This window comes from Neopelma chrysocephalum, unplaced genomic scaffold (genome assembly GCF_003984885.1).
Source record: "Neopelma chrysocephalum unplaced genomic scaffold, ASM398488v2 Primary Assembly neopelma1_88, whole genome shotgun sequence".
NCBI lineage: Eukaryota > Metazoa > Chordata > Aves > Passeriformes > Pipridae > Neopelma > Neopelma chrysocephalum.
The window spans coordinates 4,054,058-4,078,516 of NW_020897750.1; the positions used below are offsets into that span (position 1 = coordinate 4,054,058).

Genomic DNA, 24,459 nt, shown 5'->3' on the forward strand with positions numbered 1-24,459 from the left:
AGCTCTTAGCTTCACTACTTGAGCTACAAGCCCTGCATCCTGTGATGCACTGGCACCTCCTCCTTCACCACACCAACCTATTCAGCACTGAATGGTCTGTGAAAAATAAGACATTCTGCCTGCACAGCACTGTCATGGTTGTGACAGTATATCTGTACTCACAGAGTGGACAGATAATCCACCTGAAAGCTTTGGCAGTGCTAAGAATAGGGTTTCATGACCACATTGCTTCTAGTAGGATGACATCTCTCTTGCCTTCTTACTGTTTCCCCGTCTCACACATCCTGTGCACTGTCAGGTCTCTCCCATCACTCCTCTTATTCTTCTCAGGTTTCCAGTGGGGTTTTTCAGTTCTGACTGGCCAAAAGATAAACTACCATACTAAGAGTAGACTAAAGTAGACTGTGCTGAGCTTCTTGCTGCCATAGCTGGCTAATGAGTCTAAAGCATTGATGAGTATGTGCACGCTATACTGCAGTCACTTAATACTACACAGTTCTACTGGACATAAAGTGTAGTAAAACCAGGAAGAATTTGGCCTGGGATAATTATTAAGTGCACCACAGATTCTTTCAGTCGAGCTCCACGCAGTATTGAGAGCAGTATCTGCCACGTTGGTTTCATGCCTCCTGGTGTTCCATGGAGACAACAGTCTCAACAGTGGCCCTGGGTTTGTCTCATTTCTCTTCCCTGTGGTCAAACTCACAGCTGGCACATATCCCCACAGCTTGTCATGGGAGGATCCTCAAAGCTCTGCAAATACATGCTGCACCATTACAGGATGGCTGCTTTATAGTGGCCATGCTGTGTTGAAAACACATTAACAGCACTGAGGGATTTGGATAGCAAAGAACTGAACACTATTTCCTGGGCTAGTGCACTTACCTGGTCAGCAGTTGCTAGTGACTGGCTATTCAGATCTCTATTGGCAACCATGTGGACTATATCCTTTCTTGGTAGCTGGTTTTTTTTCTGGATGGTATAACATTTCTTTACTAACCCCTTTAAAATTGTATCTTTACATAGGATTTATAAGAAATGTTGTACCTTTTTTTTTTGATAAGTACCATTGAATTTTCTCAGTGTGCCAGTGGATATACACTGCTGTACGTGTTTCTTTTTAAAAAATGCTGTTGGCTCTATCACTCCCTCCTCACCCCACTACAGTATAATGTATATCACATGTTTTCTAGTATCAGGCCGAAAAGGATGCCGCTATTGAAAAAATATTTCTATCATAGTGATAATGCATTTATGCAATGCTGATGATTAAATTATAATATTAATAGTATGAAAATCAATACATTCATTTATTGTGAGATAATATATGAGAGACATTTTGAAGACAAACAGGAGTATAGACTAAGAATTGCACTAAACGTAGGGGTGTAAGTATTGTACTGTCTCTCATGTTTTACATTGGCTACCTCAAATCATGGCAACCTGTTGCTTACTGCTAAAAAGGTAATAAAAGAAGTGCAACCTCTCTCCCTCCTGACTCTCATGGTGAGAAATAAAAAAGGTTTCCGAAAGGAGAAACTGTATTTTCAATGGCTTTTCATGTGAAGTTAGGGAATATTCATTTTAAAGTGGTGCTTCAATGGTAGGAGTTCAGCAAAGTCAAAGAGTTCAGCGAAGTTAAAAAAAAAACAAAACCAACCAACTAACCAACCAAAACCTGACCCCCCCAACAAAATACAAAAGTAAAAATTTCAACTGTAATATCTACCTTTAGTTTATATTTCCAGTGGACAAGAAGATGTTAAGTTTGAAGATATCTCTCATCCTCAGTTTTCCTAGTAGCTAATATTTTAATCAGCCAAAGAATAAAATATTTCATGTCTTGATAGAAAATTCTTACCCAAAAAAAAAAAAATTAAATACCTCCATCCTAGGACTGCTGTACAATAGTGAAGGTTTTCTTACAACACCTTGCCTTGCCTCAGAGCACCCATGCTCCATAAAATGACTACACGTCCTTTGCATCTTATATCAATCTCCTATGTGGGTACGATGCCTGCTGCCCCAACATATGGAACACTAAGGCAAATTGACATTTCCTTAACAGTCAGTGCCAAAAATCAGGAAGAAGGAAGTAAACCCAATACAGTATATGGCCAGAGATTAATCACTGAACAACCAGTAAATTGTCAAGACTGTGGCAAGTTTTCTGGGCCTTGCCTAAGAAGGTAGAAAGTTTAAGAAATAATAATCATAAAAAAAGGAAGTAAGGGACGAGGACTATTGGTAAGGGAGTTTGGATCAGTAGGTTATCCATGCAAACTGTCAGTAATCTGTTGAAGCAAAACAAGAGTATGCTGGGCTTTCATTGCTGGCCTCTAGACTAAATCTATGTAACCCCCTTTTTAAAACCCCTCTTAGGAGTTGGTTTTCCTTTTAATGATCTGTTGATTACAGGTACCCCATTGGTTAGACTGAATTAATTAAATTTGGCTTGCAGTCAACAAAATTGAAATACAATCCTCTTGGATTCATGCTGGTGTCTGACTGAAATCCTATCTTCCCTATGAAGGAAAGTTCTTCTGTTTATTGTCTTCTCTTGACCGTAGGCCACATTTGAGCCCAAATTAAAGTCTTTAACAAATCTTTAAGGGCCTTTAATCAGGCCCTGCATGATTAAAGACTCTATGTTTTCCTTTAACCTCACATCTTCCCATTCATTGCCAAAGCCCACCATAATTTGTTAGCAAACATTTGCTGCTTGAGCAAAACCTTGCTGTTGGTTATACCAGTTATGCCAGTCTAAAGCAGTGTCATTTAATGTATTAGAACTGCCCCAGATTATGCTTGCATACCTTTTAGTGACTTTGTCTCGCCCCTGATGAGCAGATAATTTATCCTTTTCTGACATGCAAGGTCAAAAAGTGTCCATTGTTTATGTTTAAGCCACTGCAGATAAAGACAGAAGACAACAGCAGATTTGTTTGCTGTAGAATCACAGTCCTTCAGCTAAATATTACCACTCTCAGTGCAAGCCATCATGTGAACCTGACTGCTGCCCTCAGAAGGGTCACTGACTTGACTCCAGCTTCTCAGGCCAAGTCAAAGTAATTCTGCTGACTTGTTTTAATGTGTTCAACACACATCTATTAACTATCTATCCCTCTTCCATATGCAAATATTTAATATCAAAATCAATGCAAAATTTATACCTAATGTTCACAAATTATTATTTCCTTTTTTTTTTTTAAGTCCTAAGTAGGAAATCAATGGTTGCAACAAGCCTTTTGGTTTGTGTTCACCTGCATGGACATTATCTCCTGCCATCCTGCCTTTTTTAGTGGCCTTTGCTGAGTTGCAGTGGATTTGGCTCTTCCCACAGTAACAACTAGGTTAATTGTTAAGTATTGCAAAGCATTACTAAAGTATCAGAAAGCATGACTTGCCTGAGGCATGCTTCAGTGTGCAATTATGGTACTACTATAGTGTACTGGAATTACAAGTTTACAGAGAAAAGGGTTTATATAGGCCTACTGAGATTATAGGGTTTGAACAAAGAAACAGATACTGTAACTGTAGCTGGGCTTTCCTTTTTTCTTCTTCTTTCTTCCTGTTTGCCGTGACAGTACAACTTGAATAGCAGAGAAGCAGAATACAAGTAATTTGTTTACATTTTTAAAAACACTGCCCAGAAACTGTGAGGAAACAAAAACCCATCACATCGTAAATCCACAGCACCACACACCACCTCCCTCTATGGGTGCGTAATTAACACAGAACACAGAATCTACACAGAAGAATGAAGTTCTTCTAAACAACTATTCCTAAAACACATATTTAAAAATGGAGAAGGATTTCTCCTTACTTCCCTGACTGTAATGACAACAATAATTTCTGACCTCTGGTAGCAATATAGTTATGTTTCTTATGTAGTCCTCCCTGCTCTGATCACAAAAATTGCTTCAACTTCAATATTAAGATGATTAAGCTCCACATTTTAAAAGTGTTAGATCTCAAGAACAAGTGAACTCCATAATCTCGATCAATCCTTTTTTCCTGCTTACAGGCAGAGCATAGGCTCAATTTCAACAACTCAAATTCAACCTAAAAGCAAATCTAAGTGATCCCCCAGCTAGCACAGAGTCCTCCTGACTGGGCCATTGGGTATAGCTGTGTGACTGAGGACATCCACTCAATGCACTTCAATTACAGCTGTGTGGGCAGAATGAACAGAAAGAGTGCAGCATAGGTCACTTCTATGTGTGCCAGAAAAGACAGAAATGCACTGCTGTGCTGCCCAGGGAGTAGTTTTATGACTACCGTGTGCCACGTACTCATTACCTGAACAAACAGACGACCCCTCTCTAAATCTGCCAACCCACCTCTTTTCATCAGTGTAAGATTCAGACTCCAAATGAAGACTTCAATAGCAAAGCTCCCTTCTCAATATTAAATTTGTTTGGAGTTTATTCCACATTTCTACCAGTCCACACACACACACATACACCTCGTAGCCGAATTCCACAATTGCGTCCCCTCCAACTTCAATTACAGGCCATAGAGTCATGACAGCTCAGAAGTAAAACTCAGCTGTGATCTCTCTTTTATCTTCCTTGTGGGCACACTTCCCAAAGGACCAGCTCTCACTAAATGTTTCCCAGGATAGAACTAAGTAGGCCTGTCAACTACCACGAACCTGTTCTCACCTGCCAGCCACAGTCATAGGGAAGGCGTTCTCCTTTGCCATTATCTTCATTTTTGTCTGAGTGAAACCTGGAGCTGTAGTGTTAGCACAGATCCCAAGGCTGGGAGCTGGCAGTTCTTTCCAATTGCATTAACATAGCAAGCCCTACTATAGCTGGGAACTGCCAGGGACTCATCTGTCAGTGCCTGTGGTGAGCAATGATACAGTTACATAAACCTGAATCTTTCAGACTTCCTTTACCTGTTAGGCATAAAGTGAGCAGGTGGGTCACTTCCTTCTCCACCCACTGCCTCTTTCAAAGGATGCTCAAACCCACCTGCCTTCACTTCTCTTCTGTGGCCACAGTCCCATGAGAAAGACAGAGGAGAAGCAGTGGGGCTGTAGCTGAACAGTTTGGGGAATGTCTACCCTGTGAATGCAAGATAGCTGATCTTGATATGCTGAGGAGCTTGATGATGCCTGGAGCTAGTTCTGCATGGACCGAGCCACCTCCAGAACTAGCACAGCAGTATTTGTACACTGTTGTGTGCCCAAGCCAGTAAAGCCTGCTTTGCCACATGGGCATTTTTGCTGGACTGTGGACTGAGAATCTAATCTGATATGTGTGTCTGGTCCTGCAAACTAATTCAGATTTACTCAGCCCCTGCTGACCCCTGTGCATCCAAAGCTGTCCATCTTTACTCAGCATATCCTCCGGAGTTGATACTAGCAGGTCTCCACCTCTTTCCTTGTTAGACAAGGTTTTTAATAGCTTAGTATGCTTTTGTGCCTTGGGAAAGACAGGCCTAGCTGGCAGCACGGAAATACATTAATAGTTCATGAACTGTTCTCTTAATGGCCTTTGGAATTGCCTCCAGAGATGCTTCATTTCTGTCATGGTTCACACCCTGCTTACTTTCTGTTTCAGCCTCCTTTGATGTAGGTCCCTTCAGCCAGACAGAAGGATATCAATTAAGTCAACTGTGATACATTCACTATTAATACTACTAAACCATACAAATAGATCCATTATCCACATACTGTTAGCATTAGGGCATGTCTATACATGGGAACTACTATGGAATTAGGTAGGTGTGAATTTGTAACCTTTTCACACACAACATTTTAACCTAAGACCTCACTGTTACACAAGGCAAGAGTAAACGTCACCAGAGTGCTCAGTCAGATTAAAAGTGGGAAGAGCTAGCACTGCATTTCTCATCCTGCTCTGCCAAAATCCAGGTTCTCTAATTCAGCCCAATATAAAGAATTTGCAACTAAAAATACCAGTTACTGGCATAGCTTAGCAGTGCTGAAGACTTGGAGAACATTTTTTGTTACAGTTTAGGATTTCCAAGTAGCGCTACACGCAACAATCAATATTTTTGAACTGAACTGTAGCCCACATTTCAGCAACTATTAAGGCTGAAAAATCAAGACTGCACCTTTGTCACATGAACAACAGAGAAAATACTGGTGCTAAAAATTACCTCTTTTAGTCTCAAGCCAAGTCAACTCCTAAATACTATTCAGTTAAAAATTACATGAGCCATGCTTATAACAGTATTTTAAACATAAAGTCCTGCTGAACATTAATCATTTTAAACCTCTTTTGCATGAAGGGAGTAATACACACAGAGGTAGAAAAAAATTTTCCATTCCTGCATTTAAAAGAATCAGAAATGGAACCGTACTGCATATAAAGCTCATTATCCCAGACCCCTTTGGGAAAAAGGGAGGAATATATTTGCATCATGATCATGTTTCTGGTCTCAAAAATTTTTCACACTGTGTCTTATTATTGGCATACTAAAGAAACTTGTTTTATTGCTGACAAGCATTTTTCCAATAAAACTAGATCACCAACACTAATTGTAATTACACACATTATGACAGCTTCTAAAAGCCTCGTAGGGAAAGCTCCTCAGCTTCTCTCGCTGCTTCCTAAACATCTGTAGAGCTATGGCAATTTTTATCAGCGAGCATCTGCTGTATATAATTTTATTTCCTGAGAAGCACTACTCCAGAGATGCTGAATGACAGTCCAGGGCCATTAGCTGTTCCCAGAACGAGTGCTGGTAACCCAGGGGGAACCATCTGACCTTCCAGGGCTCCCTGCCTTTCAGTCAGCTCTCACAGCAATGGCTTTGCTAGGAATTTCTTCATGTGAACTCTTGCTGTTAGCACACAGGACTGATAAAAGCAAGGAAGGTAGTTGTGGAACAGCTGACCCAGCTACTGGTGTCAGCCCAGAAAGTAATTTAAAGGCAAAAGAGCTCTGAAAGAATAACACAACATTAACTATAGTAACCCATTTGTAGAGACAAGCTTTCAGAAAGAATGCTATTAACTGAGGGCAAATTACTACCACCTACACATGGCAATTTCAGGTATATTAACTTCCTTGTTTTCCTCATCTCTCCCATCTGTTTCCTCTATTTTTGAATGCCCACATCACAGGTAGTGTTAATTTCTATTTGCCCATCTCCCTTTTCCCTCCCCTCTACTTCCTTGCAGATTTGCCAGCGGCACAGTCTGCAGACACTCTCCTCTTCAATGGACAGACTCCAGGGGGAACTCAGAATAAGAAAGGAAATTAATTAGGAGTTTCACTCAGCCAGGAAGCATTAAAGCATACAGCAGCTGGAGGCAACTCACTGTTTTCCCTGGACTGTCAAAATGTGCAAATCACTGTACCTGTTTATTCAGTGTCTCCTTGTCCTGCCACTGTTCATCCCACCGGGGATGCAACACAAGAAATATTTGTTAAATATTCATTCTCTTCAGCAAATTGTATCTTTCTCATAAAATTCCAAACTGCCATTTTAACAACAAGATCAAGTACTGCTTATAGAGCTTAAGAGTGAGTAATATTACCAATCCTTTCCTCTTTATTCTTATACTAACATACCAGTTTTGCATATCATTTAACATAGCATTTTATTTATTCCTTTTCATACTTGGAAAACTGATGCTGAGTGGTTGAGTTTGAGATGCTGAAATAACAACATGTAGCGAAGATGTGTAGCAAGTTTATTTATTCTGCTGCACCACAGCATACTCCAAACGTGGAGCAGGATTCTCACAAACAGAAGGGAAGACAAAAGCTTTCCAAAGCCAAACATCAGATTCTAACACTTAAAAGGCATGGGGTGTGTCTGCCACTTTTCCAGTCTACTGTGGAAAGGCACATAGGGTATCAGCACCCGTCCCAATACTCCAAAGATATGGTTGGAGATGGGATTAACAGCGGTAAGAGTGTATCCCTCTTACTCTGTGTCCCTCAACTCTAGCCTGCTTTTGTGTGCTGCCCTAAAATTATGCTTCTGAATGTAATGTAATCATACCCTGTGACTGGGCTAGGTGTCATTAGCTCAAGAGATTTTCTTCCACCATCTGCAGTAATTGTAGAAGCACTGTCTCTTGTGCACTGTGCACGAGGCAGAGAGACAATGTGCTAGAAGGGCTGACTCTGCCATTCTGAGGTTGGAGCTGACCAGTGAATTCATATAACAGATAATATTAATTTGGGGAGCTCACAGACTCATGGGAAAGAGGTGAAAGCAAATCTATTATTACACCTTTTTTAATGGATACTTGAAACTTAGTGTTCTCCCGTAGCAGGTAACACTGTCAACTTGGCCTGTAATGAAAGATGACCTGTTTCATTAGACAAGATGGTGATAAAACTGTCTCAGTTTCATTCAACACCTTAACAGTTAAGAATCCTGAAAAACTGCCTTATGAGTGGTCAACAAATGCACTGCATGGAATCCTTATAGTTTTTTTCAGAGCCTTCAGGCTCAGTCTGCGTTGACCTGAATACTGTAAATAAATCTTGCCCCTTTCCACTCCACAGAATGAGAGGTGGCATGAGTTTATCTTCTGGCCACTTAGATCCACCAGCATGCCCTCCCCAACAGGTCAATTCACACAAAGGCTGGACAAGCTAAAGGGAACAAGTTGTAGACCACATGGGAATGGTATCATAAAACTGAGAAGTTACAATGTGAGAAACACCAAGGCCTTTGTGTTTTTAAAGAACTTGAACATTGAGAAGAACATGAAAATGGCCATTAAGGACATAAATCAACTTTTATCATCACAGCCTAAATGCTGATGAAGTCTCACAGGAGGAGCAGGGATAGGAATGGACTTTTACGGTTGGTAAAATTTTCTGAATTCGCTGTGCCTGCTCGAGTTTCCCATCTGTTTAGGTGATTTCTGCAGAGACAGTGAGGTGAAGTCTTCTTCTGGATTGCTAAGCAAAAAACTTGGGTATCAGTACTTAGGCATATAACTGGAATTTGAACATTCTTTGAGGAACTGACTGAAATAACTTTTGAAACATGAAGGCAAGCTACATATCTAGATGAAGACAATCTTCAAACAGACAAATCCTGCCTAACATGAGCTTCTAAAAAACCATTCAATACTGTATATATATCTGGTGCAAAAACATATATTCCAGTTAAGAAAAAACTTATCTCAGACACTCTGATGTCATGTCAACAGATGTCAGATACTGCTTAAATTGTGAGTCGGCTTTGAAGCCTTTTGCATCAGATATCAAGGTCATTTATCCAATTAAAAAATCAGAATTAACACAGTAATCTGTTTCCTTTTCTCACCATTGTGGGTACATCTTGTGATTCTGCTGATAAAATCATGCACCTCCCTAATACCTTGATCTCTCCCTGTCTGACTTTTTCTGATTCACACAGAGACTGGATGTGCACTAGACATTTTCACAGGAATTAGTACAATAGTTGCCCTGACTGAGGACTCTGAATCTCACCAGACACAAACAATGCATCCACAAGCACCATGTGTAATGTTCTATATTTCTCTGAAATGTAAACTCATGGTTGCTTCCCAGTATAATTCCCACATCCAATTAACACTTGTTGAATATACATGCTACAACCAAGAATGTTCTTTGAGGTTACCCTCATCATTTGTTCTCAACTGGAATTAAAAAATAACTGCAATATATTTAAGAGACACTAGAGGGAAGCCAAGCTGTCTCAACAATCCTCTCTAATAATACTGCTTGCAGTCCTAAATGCAAAGATAAAACAAAACATCCTTAACACGGTGTAGAAAATACCAGTTATACTTACTGTATGTAAAGATGCCAAACAAATTAATTTACAGCATGGCTTTGCTGTTTCTTTTTCACTGGCATTCCACATGCTGATAGGCTCCAGGCTGTTCCCTCTAGGTGTCCCCTTGGTGATGCCTCGAGCCTGGGGACTTTCACAGTTGTAACACTTACAGTAATGTCTTGAAGCACGCAGACAGCGTGACAACTTGCTAATATACACTGTCAATACAAGTGGTGAATATGTTGGTGTGCTTTCTTCCTTAGTTACTCTTTCTTGCCAGTTGCTCCAGTAATTTCTACTCTGGACATAATGTTTTTGACATTTTTTTCAGTACCCATCACACTGACAAGGCTACCAGGATCTCTGGTTCATCCCCTCTGTGTGCCCCTTCACCAGCATTACAAGAAGGACTCACTTTCACCTGCAGTACAGAGGTAAGTCAGATGCAAATATGGCCAGAACAACTGGTTTATATTCCTTCTCTGAGCTGCAGTGATCAGGCACAGGGCTTCTTCAGGGTGCACTAAAATGCTCTGGTCATGTGATTAACTTCTCCTTAAGTTTCCCTTTCCCCTCTCCCAGTTTCTTAGTATGCCACCCACGTTTGCTCCCAAACAAGCAGCTGTTATCCCCTTGCCGTTGCCCCCAATTTTGCTGACTTGATATCCTCATTTAGTTCTACCCTGGCCATCAATTCTGTTAAATTAGTACTGCTTTATTTTGCCCACTGAATATTGCTGTTTTCTCATCCTGCTGTTTTTTTAGAAGCGACGCAAATTAGGGTTAACCATTGACACATAAACCTTAACATATCTGTTTATCTTCACTCCCCAGCAAAAGGGGTAACAAAACAAAAACAGAAAAAACATTTGATATACAAAATAAGCTGATGGTAACACAATGCCAAAAATAGCTTATTATGTTAAGTGCAAGGGAGAAAAGCCTTTATATAAAGCTTGATTGCAACAACATTTCAATTTACCAGTTTAAATACAAGACTTGCATTAAAATATTTCTTCAGATACATCTCTTGCTCTCTAAGGTGTGTTTTTTTTAATTTATATACACATATCCAGTTGTAACACTTGACAGTAGTCTCATGAAGCATTCAAAGAGTATAACTTGATAAGTACACGCTGTAGATATGAGTGATTATGTCTGTACGATTTCTTCCTTCAAGGGTTTATAACATTTTGTTGAGTACTAGCCTCAGACAGGTGACCAGCCACCTGATACAGTAAAATACCCCCAAGCCCTTCCTAAAGTCCCACAGTCTACTCTTTCAAAGCTCACTGGATCCAGATGGTGTTGCCTCTTTCTGGTCTGCGAGACTCCACTGTCAATTCTCCAAAAGTAGAGAAAAACTGCTCCATTTCCTTCTGCAACATATCATTCCTCTTCTCTGCATCCTCCTTTGCCCGCTCTGCATTACGCATTTTGATTTCTACCATTGTGAACTTCTTCCGCTCCTGATCCAGTTCTTCATGCAGGGCCATCATTTCCGTCTCCAGGGTGAGATTTCTCTGCTCCAAGCTGCATAAATGAAATAAAAGCAGACAGCTCCTGAGCAGCACTCCTCACTCACTCAAGCAGAAATGCACATCACCACCAAACTCATACATACCTTTTCATTTACAAAGCTTAGACTACAAACCATGGCTTCCATCAATGAACTGTTCTCATCGGGCAATCTGTGTGGTAGCTCATTTAGAAAATGCCTTGGAACAGCCACAGAGGCAAGAGGCACAGAGGCAAAGAGCTCCATCTAATTCTCCAGGAATAGGCTAACTACTCCTTTTACTTCTGGAAGTGTTGACATCCAGCTCCTGCTGTAGTTCCCTAGTGTCACCCACAAGGCCAGAGTAATGCCCTGAATGCCTTTGTTTCACTGTTAATCTTCTTTCTTCAGCAATTTACCTGCTGTATCTATTTGCAAATATGGATCTGCATATATCCATAAATATGGACCTTGTGAAGTTCAACAAAGTGAAGTGCAGGGTCCTACACCTGGGTTGTGGCAATCCCAGACACACCTACAGGTTGGGCAGAGAAGTGATTGAGAGCAGCCATACGGAAAAAGACTTGTGGGTGACGGTTCATGAAAAAGTAAAGATGACCTGGCAGTGGGTGCTCACAGCCCAGAAAGCCAAACGTGTCCTGGGCTGCATCAAAAGGTGTGTGGCCAGCAGGCTGAGGGAGGCGATTCTCTCCCACTCTGCTCTGGTGAGACCCCACCTGGAATACTGTGTACAGTTCTGGTTCTCTCAACATAAGAAGGACATTGAACTGTTGGAGCAAGTTCAGAGGAGGCCACAAAGTTGATAAGAGGACTGGAGCACCTCTCCTGTGAAAACAGGCTGAGAAAGTTGGGGCTGTTCAGCCTGGAGAAGAGAAGATGGCGTGGAGATCTCACAGCAACCTTCCAGTATCTGAAGGCGGCCTACAGGGAAGCCGGAGAGGGACTCTACGTCAGGAACTGTAGTGATAGGACAAGGGGGAATGGCTTCAAACTGAAAGAGGGGAAATTTAGGTTAAATATTAGGAAGAAATTCTTTATTGTGAGGGTGGTGAGGCGCTGCAACAGGTTGCCCAGAGAAACTGTGGATGCCTCATCCCTGGCAGTGTTAAAGGCCAGGTTGAATGGAGCTCTGAGCAATCTGGTCTAGTAAGGTGTCCTCTCTAGGACACCCCCATGGCAGGGGGGTTGGAACTAGACAATCTTTAAGGTCCCTTCCAACCCAAACCATTCCATGATTCTATAATCTTAGTGGTATTAAATACACAGTCATCGTGCATATTAAACATTTTATGAAGTGCTCTCCTACACTGCATACCATGCTGAAAATAGTGATGTGGGCAAAAGACTGCAACATTCTGTGTGCTGCACTTAGACTGGCAGCTGCTGTTGCCAGTAGCTGTCACATGTTGTGATCCAACTATGACTTGCTGTGCCAGAGGTACCAAGGCAAAGAGCTGCTGTGTAACAGAGGTGAGAACAGAAAGTCCTGAACAGCCTTACCGAAGAATCCTTATTACAAACACAGCACATTCAGCTCTGAGCTGCTGTGACTAGTTAATGTGTGCACTAAGTAATGCTAAGCCCAGACTCTGAGGTTATTCACTGACCATTATGGCCATCCACCCCAGCAACCTTGTGCACGAGTAGAGTCTACACTACCTGTAGACAAAGACACAGGTTGACCTATTAAAGAAGGTGCCTCCTTTAATAGGTTCGAGCTGTGAAGGAAAGGCTCAGGCAAAGCAGCAGAGCAGAGACAGGACTGTGAGCAGAAGTAACTCCCAGATGCTGCACTGTCTCAAGAGAAATGAGAACTGGAAAGGAGTCCAGCAGTCTCCCCAATCCCAACAAATTCCAGATGGTGTAAGCCACAACACTGCTTTCACTGAAAGGTGATATTCAGTTGCCTTTCTCAGTCTCTGGAGAACAGGCATCAACTAATGAAAATGTTCTAAGAGCCTACTGATTTAGTTAATTATATTTTACAGAAACTCGCAAGGTTCTGGCTGTATTTTTTATGCCAACAGGAGAGCATGTCACAACTGTGGCAAACAATTGCTCTGAAACAAACCCCTTGGGATCGCGGTGTCACAGAAGCAATGCCAGAGTATGTCAACACTGAAAGATTAGAAACTCACTGGCAAGTACTTAGTGACACAGTAGTGACTGCATATGGTGCAAGTCATGAGAGGGAAAACTTGGATTTACTCTGCAGAAGGCAGTCATATGGTAGAGCCAAAACATCTTACCTTTTTATCCTTGTCTCATACTCTAGTTTTTGCTTGGCCATCTCTTGCTTCAAGCTGGACACCAGGCTGTGCAAAGCACTGTGATTGTTAGTGCTGTTGGCCACAAACGTTTCACTGTTATCGCTGCTGCTGGTGGCTCGGCTGCTATGGCCCCCCACACTCCTTCTGTCACTTTTGTTCTCATAGTCACCTGGGTTAGAGAGGTCTTCATGTGGTGGCCCATCCAGCACAGAGTCTTCAAAGTTACCCGCATAAAAGTCCTGCTCAGGGCAGGTGGTGGTGGATGAACGACAGGAGTTGGAGTTCTCAGGGAGGGATATCTCACAAGAGGACGTTGACCAGGTGGCACTGTCCACGCTCTGTTTGTCATCAGAGTTCACCATAGAGAACTGCTGGTGGACATTGTCGTAGGTGGAAAGCCTGTTGTGCTGTCCTGACTCGCTCACAGCATCCTTCTGCTTGTTGTCCCTCAGAGTGACGTAGCCATTGGGCACCCAGCCCGGGGCCCGGCTGTTAAGGGTGTTGCTGTGCCCGTCTGTGCTGGAAACACCCATCCGCACACCTCCGTTCTGCACGCTGTGTGTTCCCATCTTAGTCACCGGTCCTTTCAGGGACGACGTTCTCCTGGTTTGCAGGGAACAGTTTGGTAAGGTCTGGCTCTTCTCAGGGCCCTCCACAGAGCTGCTGAAGGACCCATTGGTGACTATGCCGCTACCTTTATTAAAAGCAGGATTCTTTTTCACCATGAGTGGTGGGCTTCTGGTGACATCTAGTTTCTGGATGCTGTTCCTGGGACTATTTGTCTTGCTGCCTGGCAGGGCAGTTGGAGACTCACTGTCCATGCTTCCCCTTTGGGGAGACTCGGGCTTGTCCCAAGAGCAGCGCCTCACTGCCGTCTCCTTGGTATTGTTGTTCTCTTTGTTCTGTAGCTGCCCTGCAGTCGTTTTCTTTGGAATTTCATTGTTGTTGTTGCATACCTCAGGTCCCACCTGAGGGTCTGCATCCTTGGGAAACAGCTCTTCATGTTTGCTAATCATCACTGACATGAGCTGCTGGACTACTACTGTACCTGAAAGGAGATACCAAGCACATGGTCATGAATGTCCTGTTTTATTTAAGGCCTAAACATACTTTATTCATCAGAGTCCACAAATGCTTAGTAAACATTCAGCTTATACAAACATTTACACAATGCATCCATTTGTGTAACATCCTGAATGTTTAACACGACTGAAGTGCCTCTTGGCTACAGGGCCACATCAGCATCACCTCTTCCTTCCACCAAACCAAGCCAGCAGGCCTCACAGACCCCCTGAACAACAGGAACACTTGCAAAGAAGCTATTACAGTGACAGTAACTGCATCCCAGGAAGATCACAGAAGGAGATGATGAGTAGCAAAGGATAACATCACTCTTAAGTGATGTGTTTCTGCTCAATGTGATGACCATTTCAAAACCAAAATCTTACTCTGGCACAGCACCTGTATTTATAAGTTTAGCAGAAAATGTGCAGGCAAGGGATTTGCCTTCTGGAACACAGACACTTTAGTCTTCTGAAGCAAAATGAGACGGAATTAATTTAATGTGAATGCCTTTAACCACTCCACAGTGAGACTATATGCAGCCAGGAAACTATGTCACATTATAGCACAGTATGGAGTTAAAGCAGGACCACAGCTTGCTGCATGCTGTAATAAATGGCTACCTTTCCTCTTAAAGAACAACCCCTTGGTGTGCACACCACTTGACTGCACTGTAATTTACACACTAGCATTTAGAACTGGACTTGGAGTAAAAAAGATGTGCAACTCTATTTTGTTAAGCAGACCCTCATTAAGGATTATTAAGAATATTTCAGGAACAAAGTCAAGGTAGTTATAATAACCATCTCATTTTTAAACTCCTAAAAAGCTTTCAAAGGCTTGCTGTGCTCTTCTAATCAATAACTTCCCACTGTGCAATATGGTTTCACATCAACTTCTTTGTAATATTCTGGATGTTTATACCCAGCCCTTTAAAAATACAACTACCAAGAGCCAATTCAACATGGGTACTCAACATCTTTTTTAAGTGTTCTCGTTTGTTTGCTACGGCAAAATCATACATTAGAACTAGGCAGCAGGAAAATTCACTTAGTTACTCCCGTGGCACACTTGGCTGTATTCCTTCTGAGAACGTTAGCTGTTATGTGCAGAACTTTACTACAAACATTGCACTGTACTCAGGCAACTTTTACCACTGCATTTGACAGGAAAAAACTGCCTCGTGGTTGGAATTCTAAAAAAAAATCTCTCCTGAATCAAACAAACCCAACTCCTCATCCCCATTATACAGGTATGGTTACCCATACCTGCATGTTTGACTTTGAATGACTGTGGAAGAAAAGCACTCTGTATATTCCAAAAAGAGCAATGAGGAAAGGTGGCAATAGGCACCAATCAACGTACAGTCTTTGCTAGAAGTCCCTATACATTTAACTATGTGCAGAACAATTGCAAATCATCATTGTCTTATGTCAAATCTTAAAGTTATGCTTAAAGAGAGGTCATAAATCTCTTTATTCAAACCTATTTCTCATTAGCGAAAAAACATATGTATTTTCATACAGACAGTGTAGTATCCATCCCATTTCCTACAGCAGTCACCATGATTTTAATGCTAGGGCTGCTGATAAGCAGGCTGGAGAGCTGCTTTCAAGAACAGGAAAAACACATTACTTTCCGTTTCTACCCCATTTAAAATCAAACAAACCAACTAAACAACATCAACAAAAAAACACGAAAATAAAACTTTCTTGCACAAACTTTCAAAAAACCCAAACCAACTCACCAACTTTAGACAACAGCCAGTTCCTTTTATATTCAAAAATGTAAACCTAGAAGATAGTAATTTATTTAGGAATGGCTAACACCTCTCCCCCATCCCCAATCCCCACTTGTTTCCCTGCCCCAGGTGAGCTGAAGATGCATGGTGTCCCATCAGCAAATGTCAACCTCTGAGACACCATTCTTACTGACTTCAGTGGTATGAATGAGCTCTGTGACATCTCTCTCCAGTTCCAATCTATTAAACAATTTGAGCCACTTTCTGCACTACTTTAATGCAAAAGCATGGAAAGAAGGGACAGTTTGCTACCTGACCAAGAAAAACATTCACAGCAGTTATCTACCAGGCTGCTAAGCTCTACAGAAGTGTCAGGGTAAGAGAAGCTACTACGTCAGTCAGTCTAGCAGTTCTGCAGGTAGAAACAAAGAGACAGGTTGAAGTGATGGGCAGCATGTATGTGCACACACACACACACACACACACACACACACACACACACACACAAAGAAGGTAACTCCTAAAAGAGACACGACAAGACAGTTGAAGAGGAAGGAAGCAAAGCAGGAAAGATTTGTGTTTGCCTCTCAAAACATCATGGGGAGATGATGTAAGATGTGTAAACTAGGAATTCAATGACACAGTGAAGTTCATCTTTGCATCCCTGTATCAAGACAGTCACAGGGCATTTGAGGAAAGTATGTACAGAAACCAGGGGGAAAGCCACAAATGCAGATTTAAGGGTCTTTGAAACTGCCCAGGTGTGATGATACTTCTGCACAGTCATGCACGTAAATCAGACACCTGCTCTTGCAAACCCTTTTGAATCAAATGCATGATCAAACCTTCCTCTGTGATAATGAGAACCCAGACATTAAAGCGAAGATGATGATTAAAAACCCTTTCCACTCTAGGTGTTCTGATTTGTCTGAGCTACTGTTCAGACAGCTAACGCTGGGTATTCAGAGATTTCATACATGATTTGGAAATGCCATGTTTCTGTTCACAACGACATAGTCATTGTGATAAGAATTAGAAGGAAGAAGAAGGAAACATAAGACTTCAGAAAAACAAGTAAATTAACAAAGTGGACAGGGAATTGTAGTATATGGGGAAGAGAAAAAGCATCATACTCACAGAAAAGGAGTAATTCTATACACTCTCAAATAAACTATGAAAACTGCGTTTTTTGAGTTCAGGTAAAATTTTCAGTGCAAGCTCTGTGTACCTCCCTAATTTCTGAGAAAGTTAAGTAAATCCTACATATTAAAAAAAAAAAGGTGTCTGGAGTGAGAAAAGGCATCATGTACTTCGTGGAGAATGAAAGTCACAAAGATTAAGCCTTGAAGGACATTATAGGAGGAGATTGTCATGTCCATGTTTTTACCTTAATCACAGCAAAATGCTACAGCTGAACACTGCTGTAAGTACCAGAATGCAGACAACAATTTGATCCCTGTTGTGCAAGAAGGTATGTAATATACAACTGCCTTGTGGGGGGTTCTACACGGGTCACTGCAGTGTGAACCTGTAGTAACTTTTTCTCATAGTTTCTTTAATATTTTACCACAGGTAAAATATTAACTGCACTCCAACCACATGTGCTTACTAAGAACATGCCATGTTTGCAGGAAGTGTTCAGAGAAAAGGTACATACTTAGTAAAGTTGCCAGGGCAGAACAATCTCATGCAAAGTCTGTTTGCAATGCTGCACGTTTCAGTACCTTTTATAACCTACAAGATTTAACCCAGAAGTTCATTCAGGTTGAACATTTCTGTGTCTATAGAACAGATGTATGGAGCTTACTGCATAGACTACATGGACTGGTATGTGCTGTTAATAAACCTAAAGGCACTTCTTCTTTCTATTGCGAGTTATGTACAGTCAGCTCACCCTCCATGATAGTCAGAGGATCTTCCACTTTGGGGCGAAGGATGTTGGGGCCAAAAACTGTAGCCAGATTTTGCACACTCATCTTGTTTACACCTGAATAAGACTGGACTTCATCAAGGAATCTGTGGGGAAGAAAGAGGTCCTTAGGAAACACACAAAAATAAAATGAAAAAAAAGAAAAAAGTCAAAGCACGTGATTGTTCCTTAACATAGTTCAAGTATTCCATTCCGAGTCCTCATGGAACATACTGAAAGGCTATTGTCTTCAACTTCTTCAGATTTTCTTCAAAATTATAAACTGATAAAAAAATTTCAATCTCATTCTGGACCGACTATAAGGTAACTCTGTTGAAGATGGTGACTTTCTCCAGCATAATTAATCAACTATTTGGCTCATAAAATTAAAATGCAAACTTTGAATTAATAAAAAGCTTAGATTCTTTCACATTTTAATTTTTTTATGCTGGGAACTTTCTGTGAGTTCACAAATTGCAACTGTGTAAACAAATTTTTTAAGATCTTAGATGTATTCACAAAACTACTCTCTATACTACAAGACATACACAGTTTTTAAGGCTGTGCACTTCAGGAGAGCACAGCCAAGGCCAGTAACTACAGTTAGGGTCCTACAAAAAGGACAGAATATATTCACTTCTAACTTTTTGCACTCCTTGCAGAGTGCAGCCTGCTTATGAAAGAAAAGTCCTAACTGTGCACCTTGCTAGAGCAAATTACTAATTAGTCATGCAGTAAACCTACAGTTTTAGTGCATTCACTTGAGTTCACCAGTCCTCCAACTGTGAGTAATGCTTTTCCTTCAGGGCACATACACAGACAGGTTTGTCTGTCAGCTCACAGTTATAAATACCATTGTGATATTCTTGCAAGAGCACTTACCTACAGATGTATTTCAGCAGATTATAATTGACAGCTGGCAGGCTCTTCACTTGCTTCACCAGTTCCTTCAGGCCCTTTAAGTGGTTTAAGGAAAAATAAAGGGTGAAGAGGCACAGTTTCTTAGTATTTTACCAGACATTAAAAAAAAAGTCATCAATTCCAAGACACTAAACACATCACTGATGCTGCAGTGTTCATACAGGTTATGATCAGGAACAGCTTGTAGAACCCACTTTGGTTTTGGCTAAGAAGGATTAGCTCTGGAAAAAAATAAACAAGTAAAAAAAATCTTGGTTTCATCCTGTCTATTCTTTCAGTTTCACTCTTTCTTTTTTTGACCAGCAGCTCCATTTCTCCTGCTAATAACAAGGCTGAGGCTTCCAGGAACAGTTCTGGTTTAACTGTTTGGCATTTCATATGAGAAACTATTGGTTATTTTACCCAGTTCTGGTCCACACCAGACTAATAAACAGTTATTTCAGTTTGTGCCCACCCTGGGAATGGGACAGGCAGAATTTCACACAGTAATTCTTGTGCCCTTTGGAAACAGACCTTGGCCACGCTCCTCACCAACCAGTGCCTTCAGGCTCTTTTTCAGTGTGGGGTTTTGGTACTTTGGCAGCATCAGTGGGGTTTTGGTTACAGTATGTTATGAAAACAAATGCATGTCAAGATGGGTAGAGTATGATAGTGCAGAAGTTTGCTGGCTGTGGGTTAAGAAAAGAATTAAGATGTGCAGCTCTCTCCCTTAATAGTGACTGCACTTTCAACTTCTGCGTAGAGAAAGGTCAACTGAAAATCCAGTCAGACAGCCTTACAGCTGGACTGCTGAGCCACCAAAAAGGACTGAAGTGGCTCATCACCCATAGCATTGATTTTTCACAAACTGCCAGGACCAACTCCAGCACAGAAAGGCCACTGTAATTTGAAACTTGCTTTCAAAACTAATTTTATAAAGTGCTTCATGGCATAGTTACAGAGGAAATACATAAATACATTCGACTAAGCTACTGTAAAATTACAGAATTAATATAACTGAAGTGTAAACTACATGATGACTAACTGCAGGGCTGTCAGGTGGCTTTACATTGGAGCTATCAGTGTTCAGAGGCATATGCAAAACAAGTAAGCAAACAGCTGCAGCTTTGATTCCAAGGATCCCCTGCCACAATTTGTGCAAAGAGCAGCTTAAATTAAAACAGCTGAACAGCCCACTCCCACCTTTTGCAAGCAGCTGACAAGAATGTGCACCTTGTAGCAAGCTGTAAACGACAGTGAAGAAACCAGTCTGATTTCAATAGGTCTAAGACATCATAGCCACAGAACACAGTTTGTCAGATCTTTCTTCTCCTCCCATTTCATCACATGGGAACAACTACCACCTCTGCAGTTGGTAGTCATCATGAAAAGTCAGAAAGGAGATAGTTTCTTACTAAAAAGGGGATGCTACTCATCTTAATTAATTAAAAGATTAGGTAGGATGGGTTCCAGTTCTAGCAGAATTTCAAATGTCAAAAAGGAATTAAACAGAAATAACCATCTTAGAAAATTAAGGGAGTAGACTGACATCAACAGAATAAACCTATTTGGATGTACTTTGAAAAGAAAATATTAGGGTCGACTTAATTACCCATAAGCACATAGAAAAACGCAAAAACAAGCACTTAAGTTTCTTATGTCTTCAGACATAAGTAGTGCCTACTACATAATACGTAGTAGGTGCACGCCACTGCAGGGCACATATTACCAGTCAGAACCCTTAATTTGCTCATCTCTGCTACACTGTTTCTTCAAGAGAGTCTGGAAGATGGCCCTCTCCATCTTACTAAAGCTCTGTGATTCAATGACAGGCAAGGAGTAGAATTGGCCTTCAATCAAGAGTCAGTACAAGTTGGCATCCCAGCGCACAGCAAAAAACGACTCCTGATTTAATGGCGAGAGTTGAACAGCAACCATCAAGACCCTTCCTTTTACAGTTCAGAATCTAATCCATGAAAACAGAAGTCTCTTCCACGCAAAATGAAAGCTGTTGACTACAATGATGTTTACTTTAACTGGATTCAGCGTCATGCAATAAATACAGTTATGGTTATGCTGTGCACCTTTATTTAGACTTCCAAAGGGCCCAGGTGGCAATAATTTTCATACAAAAACCGCCTCAATTAATAGATTTCATTAAATTAGGACACATTTAAACTAGGACAATGAACAGTTTCTCTCCTCAAAACTGGAACAGCCTTTTATTTCATGCAAACCTTTATTTCACCTTACTCAAGTTACCAACTCACCGTTTCTTCCTCCTTGCTGAGCATTTTGGCACAGGAAAGGAAATCTTCGTATTTGGCGTATGGTACGACTGGTTCTGGGAGTTCCCTTAGGTACAGCTTAAGCAGTGAAGCGACTGTGTGCACATCTGTATTGCTGTTGGGTTGGAATACAAGAAGACATTACTGTGAATTCAGGCTAAAAACTGGCCCTTTTCCATTGCCACCTCAGATTTTACTCATCAGCAGTATATACATTTACAGATCCTATCTGTAATCTGCTTTTTGTTGGACTTTTTTGTCCTATAAAGAACCTAGGATACCCACAGGCAAATTTCTGTCAACTCTGGTGATTTATTCTTATAACTATACATAAGGCCCTATTTGCAGGCACAGGTACTGAGAAGATCCTGGCTCTTGCTGACAAACATCTCCCATCAGACATGCAAAATATGTCTTAAATGATGCTTTTCATTTTCCCCTGAGCCAGAAACCAGGCATTACATTCACACAGTGGAGATTACTCTCCTACCAGAGATGGCCCCCGCTCCCAAAACATGCCCAGCATGTCTCAATTCCAATGTATCACCATCTCCTCTGCTATGACTAGTAAGGAAACAGGTTTTAAAGGAAACCATATATACCACAGGTGTTTAATTGAAGCTTACCCATCTGAATTTACAGCTCTTTCCCTAGCATGCCTCTTTTTCCTGTGGGCTCCCACAAAATAACTACTCTGCCTTTTAGCTGTACTCTTACACTGAAAACCTGTATATACTTTACACACAGAACTATAAATCCCTTGGAAATGGGTTTTAGCTCTATCCTGTACTGAGTAAGCTAAGGCACCAAACAGAAAATGTCTGAATGCTAGCAGGTAACATTACAAGGCTGAAAGTCAGAGACCTGATATGACGTGCTTTCCTGTAACTACATTTGCAGAAGCTTAAGGGTTTTCTTGGATACAACTAGTATGAGCCTCAGCTGTTTATCAGGCATACTGAAAGTAAGAAGATGGAGAGGAGAATCAATACCACAACTTCAGAGTATGCAATCACACTTGCTTGAATGTTTCTGTGGTGTAAAGTTACGTTCTGGTAACTTAGGAGCACGTCTCTGAAAAGTAAGTAGAAATTAGATAAAAGCTATGACTTAACATGAAGAAATCTCTCTTGCATTACATCTGACACCATCTCTGGGTTTAGCCACTCAGGCATTTATTCAAATCCTTACTGGAATGTTCTACATGCTTTCCCTGGTTCAGATAAAGAGCTGTACTACAAGCTGATATCTTTCCCTCTGACTTCTGAAGAATCAAAAAAGCAGACACTAAATTATGCTCATTTCATTAACAGAAAATGCACAGACATTTCTACAATGTGCATTACTATGCATTTTCTTTTCCTTTGGAGACTTTACACTTGGAATATTTTTTAAACTCACAGTGTCTTAAAAGAACCACTGGTATTTGACGCACTTAAGCTTTGCTAGAGGTATGTTAATCATTATTTCGAAATGATCTGTTAAAACAGTAATGGCTTTAAATAAGTTAAATCTTAACAAGAATGATGGGAACAACCTTAGAATAATGTGGTATGGTATGTCAAAACAGGAGAGATGATAAAGCACTGTATAAATTTCAATGTCACCCATCACCAATCTCAAAATAAATTCGCAGAAAACATTTCTATTTCAATCATGAATAATTCCCAGCCCAAATTCCAAAGAAGCGTTTTTCTGGAGAAACTCTACAAAGCACTAATGCAAATGCACATTTTTAAAGAAAGTTCAGACTCTAATCTCTTGATTGCAACCCTCTATTGTTGAGTGGCTTCAATTTAGAACAGTGTTTACCCCATCCTGTTCCTTGGGTGCATATATAACAAATGTAGGGAACGGTACTTAACGTGATACGGGTATAACTGTACTCTTTTATGAGATCTCAAATGCTAGCTCAGATTTGGCCTCTAACCTCTCCATACAACCTATTGCCAATCCAGATGCCAACTAAGCAAAACGAAGCTCTTCTTGACATCCTGGTTAACAAAACTCTTTACAGACTGCACAACCCAAGAACTTAAAGCCCAGACCCCAGTAATCTCTCAGGTAGTTGCCTGCATGTCTTGCTGCCACTTTTTAGAACACAACCATGGCATGCATGCCCAGGCAATTGTCACTATTCAGCCTTATCCAAGAAGCAATTTTACACAGAGATCTTCAGTTTCCTAAGCTGTCAGTGCATCCAGAAAGGAAAAAAGCAAATGCAGAGGGGAAGACTTTCTCCGGTCAGAGAAAGCAGCCACAAAGAGCAAATGCAAACTGTCAGCTTTAGTACAAGCCCTGAAGTGAGAGCAAGCACAGGTCATCCACCTGCAGAGAATTTAACTCTGATTGCTTGGCATTGACTGTCTTTCTGAAGAATTTATTATTACTATTTTTGTTATTTAAACAAGGAAAATTGCTGAAGAACCGAACCACCTCTTTCCAGAGATTATCTGCATAAAACCGGAGAGACCTTTTCCAAAATACAAGATTCAAATAGGTTAAGTGAGGGAAATTACTGAAGAATGATTAAAAGTTAGTGCACAGATCTCCTAATAAGGGGATTAAGCAGTATCATCTTCCCTTCTTTGTACTGCCAGGATCATGCTTCATGCAGTAAGGATAATCTTACATCAAGTCTCGTTGTAAAGGGGAATACTTGCTCCTTGAGGGCACAGCAGATGGACACAGCAAACGGCTGAAGAAGAGGATAGAAGCCCCGAAAATTAATGCGATTTATACATTTTCTTCTTTTAATGTGAAGTACTGATAGACTATTGCTGGAAAGGGTTAGTTAAGTACTAAAGATTGTGGCTCTACCTGAGAGAGGACCAAGAAAACAGTAGGAAGTCTTGTGCTCTCAAACTAACCTCCTGAAGCACATGCTGTATACCAGTATACAGAAAGGTGTTTCTTAAGCTGGGGTTAGAAACCCATGTCACAATTAGTAGACAGGGACACATGCACAGTATTTTGAACTAATTTTTTATTTTTTTAAATTTCCTAAGGCAATACCA

The 24,459-nt window shown here is 41.0% G+C and overlaps 2 protein-coding genes across 8 annotated transcripts in view; both read right to left on the bottom strand.

Annotated features, from left to right (window-relative positions):
* MAPK10 (mitogen-activated protein kinase 10) overlaps positions 1-7,385 on the bottom strand; it is a 198,023-nt gene extending 190,638 nt beyond the window's left edge. The window contains exon 1 of the mRNA XM_027692825.1: positions 7,343-7,385. The gene's annotated coding sequence lies outside the window, so the exon portion shown is untranslated. The remainder of the gene's footprint in view (positions 1-7,342) is intronic.
* A 281-nt stretch (positions 7,386-7,666) lies between these two features.
* ARHGAP24 (Rho GTPase activating protein 24) overlaps positions 7,667-24,459 on the bottom strand; it is a 175,994-nt gene continuing 159,201 nt past the window's right edge. For all 7 annotated transcript variants that reach the window (XM_027692814.1, XM_027692817.1, XM_027692818.1 and 4 more), the window contains 5 exons: positions 21,425-21,557; positions 19,137-19,210; positions 18,240-18,361; positions 13,522-14,590; positions 7,667-11,286 (listed from right to left, as the gene is read on the bottom strand). In XM_027692814.1, the coding sequence (XP_027548615.1) occupies positions 11,043-11,286; positions 13,522-14,590; positions 18,240-18,361; positions 19,137-19,210; positions 21,425-21,557 (1,642 nt within the window). In that variant the 3' untranslated portion in view covers positions 7,667-11,042. The remainder of the gene's footprint in view (positions 11,287-13,521; positions 14,591-18,239; positions 18,362-19,136; positions 19,211-21,424; positions 21,558-24,459) is intronic.